Raw genomic sequence first — 12282 nt, forward strand, 5'->3', positions numbered from 1 at the left:
AAATATGCTGATTTGTATGTTTAGAAGAAAATTATGCTGATTGTATCATAAGAAAATAATTTTTATATATATTTTATTATAAATTTTATTATATATTTTGTATCAGCTCAACATTCTAAACAATTTATCCCAATTTGTAAGTGTCTTTGAAAGGTTCCCTTGATTTTGCTATGAGAAATCTTTCATTTATTGCCGCTTGGATTTTGCAATAGCTCAGTTGGCATTTATATGTTTTAATTGTACAGGAAGTATTTGGAGAAATGTTAGTGACTGCGCCATTAGACAAGAACGAGAAGGAACTACCAAGCCCTGAAAAGCTTAAAAGAAGGTAATGAAATTTAATATGGGCATTGTTAAGCCATGGAAATATTAAAGTTATTCTTACATTGGTAGGCAACTAGTTTAACAAAAAAAGTATACTTTCTGTAAAAGACAAATAGTCACTTAAAATTGTATAGTGTAATTTAAGGTGGGGGGGTTAATGCAACCATCTCGTAATCAATGTATAAATGGCACTTTTGCATGAGTAATCCTTGGTAGGTCTATTTTCCCTAAATCGAACAAAAAGTTGGAAAAATAACGGCTAACAGCTGGCGGCTCAGCAGTTTAGCCATTTTTTGGCTATTTTCAATGCAAATCATCATGAAACCTATCTCCAGTGTCCACATAATACTATTTTCTGCTCTAAAATGTTTTCAAACGGTTCTAGGCAGTAGTTGCTGGTACTACAGGGTGTTTCAATAGAAACGTTTTTTTTAAAATCTTAATTATGCATAGAAAGTAAAAACATTATTAAAAATTATTTTTTCAACAAACTATGCCTTAAAAACCGGTTTTTCCAAAGACCTTATTTTTGAAGATTTACAGATTTAAAGATTGTGGAAAAAATGTTCACATTTTTAAAATTCAAATTGCGCGGCTTGTATTAATAGTAGAAAAACGTTATGCATATTGTTGGAATTGTCATAAACTCTATTTTTTGGAAAAATAAGTGCCATTTTTGTGCTATTTGTAGTTTAGGAGCTACGTGATAAAATGTTCCAACTTACTTAAAACTTTTCAACCTTCCTCACAATGTTCAACGTAGCTCCTAAACTACAAATAGCACAAAAATGGCACTTATATTTCCAAAAAATAGAGTTTATGACAATTCTAACGATATGCATGACGTTTTTCTACTATTAATACAAGCCGCGCAATTTGAATTTTAAAAATGTGAACATTTTTTCCACAACCTGAAATCCGTAAATCTTCAAAAATAAGGCCCCTGGAAAAACCGGTTTTTAAGGCATGATTTATTGAAAAAATCATTTTCAAATATTTGAAACATAAATGTCCCAACATAGGTTTTCTAAATATATAAAGCATTTTCTCGTATTCATTCGAATCCGGTGGATAGGAACCGGTTCTCATCCATACGAAAAAACTATGTCTAGCATCGTATTATATCCAGCTTTCTACGAATATAGAAATGTACAATCATAAGATTAAAACCAGTTTTTTTAGCCGGTGCCTCCGGCACCTCGGGGCTAAAAAAACTAGTTTTAATCTCATAATTGTACTTTCTATATCCGCGGAAAGCCGTTTATAATACGATGCGAGAAATAACTATTATATAATTGTTATATTTTCTATGCATAATTAAGATTCGAAAAAAAAACGTTTCTATTGAAACACCCTGTAGAAATCTAAAAATGTTGTTTTTGTATCATTTCACATGATTTAAAGCAAAAATATGTTTCAAAAAGTTGATTCCTACGTAATTTATGACAGATTTGCCCTAAAAATAGCCAAAAAACGGCTAAACGGCTGAGCCGTTAGCCGTTACTTTTTCAACTTTTTTGTTCGATTTAGGGAAAATAGACCTTCCAAGGATTACTCATACAGAATTTTAGATCGAAATTCGAATTTATACATTGATTACGAGATGGTTGCATTAACCCCCCCCCCCTCCCCTTATATGTAATATATTATAAACATATTTTTATTATTACATTTTTTATTTTCTAAATATTAAGGATAATTTTGAAGCATAAAAAGCTTCCGGAGGGCACAGACGAAAATGCTGGAGTTATGGTTGATCTAGATGCCTCCAAGGAACTTCAAATATTCAATATTTATATTTTTAAATATTTCCTGCTAATATTTGTCTAATATATTTAGGGATATACTTTGAATTCAGAAATCTAAAGGGATAAGACAATGGCCGATAAATTTTAACCTTTCTGTAGAATAAAATTAGCGGTAGAAACGTTTGAACACTCAACTAAATGAGCCAACCAATCAAAATTCACTAAGTCCCAAAAGTTGTTAAGCCAAGGAATAAGAAAACGATATTTTAAAACTTTGGGGACTAGTGTAATAAAAAGCCATTTGTCCCCGCTCTCTCTGCTTTGGATTAGATTATCTTTTTACTCCTTAAAGATCTTAGATACTTCAGTGGATATACCTCTTATTCAGAAAATAAAGTTTTATTTTTTTTAACTTTATGGGATTGATTCAATTGCTTTTAATACACTTTTTTTCATGATTGTTACTGGATTTAATTTTTTTTAGTAGCCCACACAGTGGTCTATTTTGGCCTTTTGGTGGACATTTCACCTACCTCTACTCAAAGTCAATTTTCTCAGCATGTAGTTGATAGAATCGTTTAAAATAAAAAGTATGCGCCTTATTATTACCCAATACAACTCGTATTTGCATCTAGAGAAGAAAAACAAAAGCCAATTGGTCTAGAAAATACTTTGAAACATAGCTAATATTTCCTATTTTCAATATTTTTTCTTGAGTAGTAGAGAGCCTAAATTCGATATTTAAAGCAAAAAAAACATTTAAAAACCTTAATACATTAATAAATTTTACTGTAGAAATGATTATATAAAGGTAAATGCCCTATCACAAAACTTTGTGCAACATACATTTGGTACAACTAAATTGAAGTTTCTTCATTCTTTATTTACGAAGTTATTTTCTCTTAGATATTTAATAATACTTAATGTAATCTAGTAATAAAACAAGGATGACAGCATCCATAAGTAGCGAAGCTCAGAAATTATGAATGTATATTATGAATATATTTACCATATAACAGTGTCATCCTATTATTTGATGAAATAGGGAAATGACGAAAACTTCAAAATCACGCAACCTTTAAATCACGAAAAATTAAAAATCTAGGAATCGATCTAGCACCACAATATATAAACAAATCTTAATGAAACTTGATGGAAATATGTAGACTATTAGCATATTCAATCCCTGATAATTTCAACCGTAAATTTTGAATAGGAATTGAGAAAACAATAGAAAACCTAAAAATCTAGGAATCGATCTAGCACCCCTATTAATAAAAAAAATCGTAATAAAACTTAAGGAAAATATGTAAATGTAAATTTAAGCAATCTCTGAAATTTTCAGCCCATTATCTTAAAAAGGAGTTGAGAAAATCAGAAAAACATGAAAATGTAGGAATCGATCTAGCACCCCAAATGACAGACGGTTGGACAAAACAATGTATTGATTAGATGGGCATATGTTATAAGAATCTTCATTAAAAATTTCAGCTGTCTATCTTTTATAGGAGCCGAGAAAATCACGTTTCCCCCAATTTGTCTCAGACGGACGGACGGACAGACGGACGGAAAGACGGACGGAAAGACGGACGGACAGACGGACGGACAGACGGACATTTAGAATTATAGAGTAGCTTCGCTACTAAAAACAAGGAAAGTTTACTGGCAAAAATTATTTTATTAGAAAGGAATTTATCAAAAATTGTTGTTTTAGTGGTCCCCCAAGTCGTTGCTTCTAATCACGAAATAAATACACAGGGATATGTTACTTGAAGACAATCTTTTTGGCCTCCAAAAGAAAGTTTCATACAGCATGCAATAGCAGCGAGGAAGGGGACATACGACCGTAAATTACACTGGTACCCAAAGTTTTATAAACATGTTTTCTTGTTTAATGGCCCAAAAACTTTGGGTACTTTTTATTTAATTTCATTGGATGGTTTCAAACTTTAGTGTCCAAATTTTTTCACCAATAATAAAAGGGATAATTTTGTTTATAATTATTAGGGATGGATATCATTATCAATTAATCATCCATTGTCTTATCCCTTTAGATTACTTTTGCAAAAGTACTTTAATAGGAAGAAAAATGATTACATTCAATGACTGAAAATAAAATTTCCATACCTTTGCAGGTTTTTAGTCTAGCAATGGATTTATTATTACTTGAATGTTACACCAGATATTTATGTTGTCAAATAAAGGGAAACTCGCAGCGGACTAAAATAACGATAACCCCCCCCCCCATCCCCCTCCTTTACCCTTTCCTATCTCCTACTCGATAAATGAACTGACTAATAAACGAGTTCAATGTTAGCAAGGGAAACTAGTAGCGAACTAAAATAACGATACCCCCCAATCCACCTCTTTTACCCCATCCCCTCTCCTACTCGATAAATGAACTGACCAATAAACGAGTTCCATGTTAGCAAGCTAAATTGGCGACAATTTTCCCCATGTCATAATATTCATGTATATTTTATATCCATTAGTCTAACTGGAACCCGCGGCTATAGCATAAAGGATAATGCGTTTCCTAGTTTTTATTTTGTGTAAAACGTTATCATACTAGAGAAGAAAAAAAAATTTATTTTTTTTTTCGTCTATTGCAATTTTAGAGTTTACCCTCTAAAGTTAAAGTTAAAATTTAAAATAAACCGGGCCCCGTAACAACCCAAACTAAACATCAAACTATGGCATTATACCTGTATATTAAGAATAATATATGGTTTGGTATGTTACGGGGCCCGGTTTTTAGTGTAAACCTTAAAAAACTGAAAATTATAGTTATATATATATAATTTCTTGCAAAAATATTTAGGAAATGACATAATTTTTTTTTTAAAACAACAATAAAATGGATGAAAAATGTAAAAAAAAATTCTAAAACCCCAGTTTCCTAATATATCATGCAATATTATTAATATAAATAGGTGAAGAAACTTCATTGTATCAATGTAACACTTGAAAAAAATATTTTTTCCAAAGATGGTGAAAATTCAAAAGGTAAAATTCATGACGTGAAAATAATCCTTAACCTTCATGTTTCAAAGTTCATAATTCATCAACCAGTAGTTAAAAAGACAAAAACTCTTCGGTTTTATATGAGATAGGGTATATATTTTCAAAATAAATTATGAATTTTGATGAATTCCAATGTTGATTTTTGGCGAAATGTCCGGCCTTAGACCACTGTGGCCCAGCTACTTTAAAGGGGGGGGGGGGGCGAAAGTGACACTTTTTGAAACCAAAACTAAAAGTCAAAGGAACTCAACTAAAAAAAAGAGTTACAGGTCTGAGATTTTGCATGGCAGTTGCTTTATAGGGGTACAATATGGAACTGTGAAGAAACGGCGGCGCAACCGCCGAAAACCGCCGAGAAAAGGCAAAAAAAATTTTGGCGGGAAACGGCGGTTTTCGGCGGTTGCGCCGCCGTTTCTTCACAGTTCCATATTGTACCCCTATAAAGCAACTGCCATGCAAAATTTCAGACCTGTAACTCTTTTTTTAGTTGAGTTCCTTTGTTGACTTTTAGTTTTGGTTTCAAAAAGTGTCACTTTCGCCCCCCCCCTTTATGAGAAGTAATGGATATATTATTTCTTGGATGTTACACTAGATTTTAATGTACCTTTATAAAGTCAATTTCGCAGCTGGCTAATATAACTATTTTCTCCATCCATCCCCTTTACCCAATCCCTTTCCCTCCTTATGAAACTCACCAATAAATTAGTTCCATGTTAACAACCTTAATTAATGAAAATTTTTCCCCTGTCATAATATCCATTTATGAAGTGCATTAATCTTGTGGCGAAAGTAAGTTGAATCGCCTTCATGAAACTTAACTATGAAATAATGTTAAAATATTGAATATTTTTTGTATTGAATTAGACAATGGACCTTTCTGATACTGTCAAGAATGGAATGTTATTCATGCAGGTTGGAAAATTTATTTATTTTCTTATAAAATAAAAGGATCTCTGTACCGAAGGATTTTGCTAACCACAGAACCGATATGGTTCTACTTTACAGGGTAGCTTCTCATAGTTCCTGGGAAGGTTTATAACTATATTGGGGAGGAGGGTGCCACCAACCTTCAAAAAAAAAATCGCCCCTAAAAAAATTAAGACGTAGCCGCCAGTATTACATAATTGAGTTATTACAATATCACAATCCTTATACTAAAGTAACAGGATGTCTGTGTGTCTGTGTATCTGTGTGTCTGTGTGTCTGTACCGAAGGATCTCGCTAACCGCTGAACCGATCAGGTTCTCCTTAACAGGGTAGCTTCTCATAGGTCCCGGGAAGGTTTATAACTATTTTCTCGGGGGGTGGGACACTCCCAACCCTCCCAAAAAATGAAAAATTCCCCCCCAAAAAAAAAAAAAATTTTCGGCCCTCCAAAAATTTTTAAAATATTTTTTTAAAATCTAAAATAAGAAATTGGGTTATTAAATTCGACTCTCTCCTTCTTAAGCCGCTAGTCTACAATATAGTAGAAAAGTAATATGGTAGTTCTGCTTAAATCGAAAATGGATCACGATAAAATGGGATAAAAAAATTTGTTTATAGGTATTTTATGTTAAGTTATTTAAGGTAGGTATTGATTAGTAATAGAATACCCGTATGTATTAGAAACTAACTTTTCCAAAAATCTTTAAATATTAAAAGGACGACAGTGTGACCTTAGTTATATAGTAGCTTCGCTGCTTAAATAAACATGATTTATAATTTGAACTATTATTTTAGGAAAGTGCAGATGACCTATGGAAGCCACATTTCTTTGTGTTGACACAAAAGCAGCTGGTTTACAGCGAACTTCCAGGTACGTTATCCTTGCAGTAAAAGATCTCCCAAACGAAGAATTAAGGGAGGGGGGGGGGGAGTTTGTACACTTGCAGGAAATGATATGTTAGTATGAAATTTTGCTATGGGAGTACGGGCTTTTTTATTTATTAATCCTTTTCTTTTTGTAAAAAATCTTGCTTGACCTCTTTTACCTATCAAACTTTGAAAACTGAATTTTGGTACTTTCCTTCCAGGGCAAAAAAACCCACAAAACTTTTGAGTTTTAAGACTTAAAAACCGCATCAGAACGATAATATTCACTAAATTTGTGTAGGTATTCCTTATTTAAAAGAACTAAAGAAAAAAAAGTTAACATAAATTTTATCGTTCACTACTGTTTTCAGGCCTTTAAACTCACACCTTTACGTAATTTTAGCTTAACCTACCTCCCCATTTTTACTCAGTTGAAACTAATGTCATAAAATCAAAGTATTTGTAATCCATTTTTAAAAGCGAAGCTTTTCTATAATTAGGGTCGGTCTGTCCGTACGTCCGTCCGTCCGTAACGGATAGCTTTTTTCGTTAATTTAGACGTGTTAGAATTGTCCTATCGATTTCAAATTTTGCATGGTGATTCCATTAGTAGTTAGGTACGATTTAGAAAGCGTAGCAACTCTATAATCATTACCAGAATGTCCGTACGTTCATTTTAAACATGTTGATTTTTTTTACTTTTTTAACAACAAATTTTTATATAATCTAATTATCCGATCGATCTGATTTTTTGTATACTGATTCCTGGGACATCAAAGTACAATAGTATAAGCGAAGCAACTCTATAATTAAGTCCTAAAAATGTAAGTATGTCCATAAACATTATTCTGTATCAAGCAGTTTTTCAACAAATTTACTTACAATTTTGCATCGACTCTTATACATTTATATTCTGATTATTTAACTCTGACATTATACAAGTGTTAATGTCCGTTTGTCCTACCGTTTCAGTGCTTCGCTTTTATGGATGTTGTCATCCTTGTTATGTTATATTTAAGGGATGAAATACTATTTGTCGATTTTAACACAAATCGATTTTGAGATATATCTTAACTACCATAATATATAAAATAGTAATTTTTTTTATCTATAGCTTAATATTTCAATAACTGATTTAATGCCCTTTAAATTCTAGATTATAGGGACGCAGCCACTAGTTTTGAAATATAATAAACTGCGAACCAAAAAAATAGGCAAGTCTGAATTTTCAGAATATCAGCTTTATTATTCATTTAGGATGATTTTCCTGTAAATATGAAATGTAGATGCATCTTTTGGTTACAAGTTTCGGGAATAGTCCTTTTCGTGACATCGCTTCTTATGGGGCGATTTGTCGTATTTTTAAAATGGCTTTTTATAGGTTATTTTAGGTTAGGTTAGGTTATATTGGGTTAGGTGATTGCCCCGCAGGGTTAGAGCCCCCCGCAGGGGCTAGAAATAGGAGAAAATCTACTGTGAAAAATACGACAAATCGCCCCATAAGAAGCGATGTCACGAAATGGACTATACCCCAAGTTTCCGCTGTTATTTTTTTATTAATAAGCACCAATGAAGCACAATATCTCAAAAACAGCATTTTGGGTAAATACTGGTGAACCAAAAAGATGTGCAAATCCGAAACAAAGCAATGGAAAAACGATTTTAATGCACTTTTCTCCTCTTTTAAAGATTGATTCTGATAAATTAATAATTTTTAAAATGATTTATGCTTTAATTATTATGAAATATAGTATAAGGTAGAAATTAATGAATTTCCTAGGTAAATAAGAAATATTAGAAAAAAAAAGAAATTTGACTCCTATTACTTTAGAGGACAGCTGCTGACCTCCAGTCTTATGGATGAAGCTAAATACATGTTAAAGATAAAAATTACCCTTAAAAGTATACAAAAATGTTTTTTGATGTGCTAAAAAATCCATTTTAAAATCTTGATTTGGAGGATGGTGGCCTTTAAGATGCTTTTACTGGGGGTGATGGTGAGCCAAATGTTATCAAAGTGCATGCCCATGATGACACCCCATACACTGAACTATGGTCCAATTTTTGTATTCATAGCAGCCTCGAGCCAAGCAGTATTAAAAAAGAAAAAATTTCAATCTTATTTACTCCAATTTATAAAGTAAATTCTGTAGTTTTTAGAAGATGGTTTTATTTCTTGTCGGTAGGCTCCATTGGAGATTGCTATGACTACAAAAAATAGTACATAGGTTAATAGACAAGTTGTTGTAATGGGCATGTACTTAGATAACATTTGGCTCACCAAAAAAGTGAAGAAAAGTGCAAAAATAAACAGTTTTCCCATTAATTTCCTTTTATATTTGCATATCTTTTTGGTTCACCCCCAAATGCTGTTTTTAAGATCTTGTGCTTCATTGGTGCTAATTAATAAAAAATTAACAGTGGAAACTTGTAACCAAAAGATGCATCTACATTTCATATTTACAGTAAAATCATCCTAAATGAATAATAAAGCTGATATTCTGAAAATTCAGACTTGCCTATTTTTTTGGTTCGCAGTTTACAAGGAAAAGATCCATGTATTTTACAATATCAACAAATAAAAGTTTTCAATTTCCTATGTTATTGTAATTTAATAACATTATTGTAAGGATTAATTAAAGTTACATTATAAATATAAAGATATTTTGTAACTTTATTACAAGAGAACTGAGGAAAAAAATATAATTTAGTTTAGACCAAACAAAGCCAATTAGATTTTGTAAGGAAAAATAACAATGTTGTGTTTTTCTTCTTTGCTTATATTAGAGTGATTATGTGATTTTCTACTTTTTGTACTTTAAGTGTATGAGATTATATTTTATTTATTACTAGCGGCTGCACTAGGAGCTCTGTATTCGAAAAAGTAAGGAAAGTAGGAAAATGGCCTAAAACCAAACTTAGATATAAAAATTAGATGGCCTTAAACCTTCCCGGGAACTATAAGAATATTCCATAAACTGGAGAACTCAATCAGTTCAGTATTTATGGAAATCTTAAGCTACAGACAAAAAAAAACTTATAACTTTTTATAATAGAATTGACCAGCGGCTACGCCCCTAGAGTCCTCTAGTGGGAGGGGGGTGGTCGATCTCTGTCTATTTTCATTTTTACTTTTATATACTTAGAAAAGTGAAATTAAAAAATTTTTAATGGGGACTTTTTGTCGGAAGGGTGGTGGTACCCTCCCTAAAAATATCCATAATCCTTCCCCAGGACCTGTTAGAAGCTTCATTGAGAAAGAGAACCATATCGGTTTAGTGATTGATATCCTTTCTTACACACAGACAGACACAATTTCTGTTACTTAATAATTTTTATTCAAGAATGATTTATCTAATAAAAAGAAACCATAGAGAGAGGGGACAATGGGCTGTTTATTACAGTATTTCTTAAGTTTTATGATAATGTTTTCTTATTCGTTGGCTAAACAACTTTGGGGACTCCAGTGAATTTTTATTGGTTTGTTCATTAAGAAGTGTTCAAACGTTCCAACCACTAATTTTAATCTACAAAAGGGGTAATTTTGTGCTTCATCGTTGGTTTCGTACATCAATTTATCGGCCATCAACTTATCCCTTTAGATCCATGAAAGAAACACCTTACACATACACACAGCTATTTCGGACTCAGCTACTTCCTTTGGACTACAATGGATTTGATTAAATGTTTAGGTGAGCAGATAGATGATGAAGACACAGAATCCCTGGTTTCTGCCTCTGACGTGGCTGACAATATGATGGGTCGCAAGGTCAGTTAAATATCGGATCATGGAAAGAAAACAAAGTAGCGGGTATCGTCGTATTTTACCAGTCGCTTTTGATAGTCTATTTTATGTTAGGTTAGTTAGGTAAATGTTAATGATTGCCCCGAAGGGTTAGAGCCCACGACAGGGGCTAGAAAAAGGAGAAAAGCTATTGTGAAAATACGACGAAATCTGCTACTTCGTTTTCTTTCCACGATCCTTTAATTCTTATTAAAGAAAATTTAAAATATTTTGCTTTATATTTCTTTAGAAAAAAAGTCCTTCTAAATTAGAAAAGATTATTTTTATTTCAAATATCTTCATAGCTAACCAATATATATATCATTTTCTACAAAGACATTCAAAGGTTCACTTTTACAAGTACCCCCAACTCGTTAAATGCACTTCGTGAAACTACCCCTTTTCCTACTAATTCATTTTGTGTGTTTATATTCTTATTTCAAATCTTATTTTTCAGATATCTAACACCTCCATCAAATCCTCCGACCTGGACGCAACAGAGCTGCACTTTTCAGAAGCTTGGTTTCACAGGCAAAACTGATTGTTTTAATCGAGCAATTTAAAAAAAATAACTTATGTAACATGACATTGGATGTTTAGATTACATGTATTCCATATTTTTTATAGAAAAAAAGGTTCTTTTCTAAATTTATGCATATTTTCCGTTAAGTTGGGTGTAACCTTTTTAGTTAAATGCTCTTAATAAGTCTAACTGTTCATAATAAGAACATTTGACCTAAAAGTTACCCCTAACTTAACGGCAGAAAAAAATGACCCCATTTTTAAAAATACGCTCTATAAACTATTAGAACTATAACAGTTTAGCTACGGTATGATTATTAAGGGGGGTGGGGGGTTTAATGCAACCATCTCGTAATCAATGTATAAATGGCACTTAGAATTCGAGTTTCGATCTGAAATTTTGCATGTGTAATCCTTGGTAGGTCTATTTTCCCTAAAAAGTTGGAAAAGAAACAGCTGGCGGTTCAGCCGTTTAGCCATTTTAAGGCTATTTTGAAGGTAAATCCATCACGAAACCTATCTCCACATAATACTCTTTCCCGCTCTAAAACGTTTCCAAACGGTTCTAGCCGGTAGTTGCTGGTACTAGAAATCTAAAAAAAATATTTTTTTGTATAATTTCACATGATTTAAAGCAAAAATATGATTCAAAAGTTGATTCCTACGTAATTTATGACAGATTTGCCTTAAAAATAGTCAAAAAAAAAACGGCTAAACGGCTTAGCCGTTAGCCGTTACTTTTTCAACTTATTGTTTAATTTATGGAAAATAGACCTACCAAGGCTTACTCATGCAAAATTTAGATCGAAAATCTAATTCTAAGTGCCATTTATACATTGATTACGAGATGGTTGCATTAACCCCCCCCCCCCCCCTATATTTGTTTTATATTGTTAATTATAGCGCAATTTAGTGTCAATTTTAATGGTTAATTTAAGAAATAGTTCAATGAATCCTTACAATATTTATGAACTCACATGATACCTAGCTTCTTCAAAAACATTTATTATGCTTCTAATATAGGAATTGTTAGTTAATTATTTTTTAGTTTTCTCCGATTTATGCTGCAATTAATGATTGAAATTA

General features: G+C 32.1%; 1 protein-coding gene across 1 annotated transcript in view; it reads left to right on the plus strand.

The window, feature by feature from the left end:
- Positions 1-12282, plus strand: part of sl (small wing phospholipase C gamma 1) — a 48053-nt gene that overhangs the window by 18326 nt on the left and 17445 nt on the right. The window contains exons 13-18 of the mRNA XM_080151590.1: positions 246-328; positions 2019-2095; positions 5959-6008; positions 6819-6894; positions 10583-10659; positions 11132-11205. Of these exons, the coding sequence (XP_080007716.1) occupies positions 246-328; positions 2019-2095; positions 5959-6008; positions 6819-6894; positions 10583-10659; positions 11132-11205 (437 nt within the window). The remainder of the gene's footprint in view (positions 1-245; positions 329-2018; positions 2096-5958; positions 6009-6818; positions 6895-10582; positions 10660-11131; positions 11206-12282) is intronic.

This window comes from Acartia tonsa, chromosome 2, assembly GCF_053477335.1.
Source record: "Acartia tonsa isolate MP-2025a chromosome 2, ASM5347733v1, whole genome shotgun sequence".
Lineage (NCBI taxonomy): Eukaryota > Metazoa > Arthropoda > Copepoda > Calanoida > Acartiidae > Acartia > Acartia tonsa.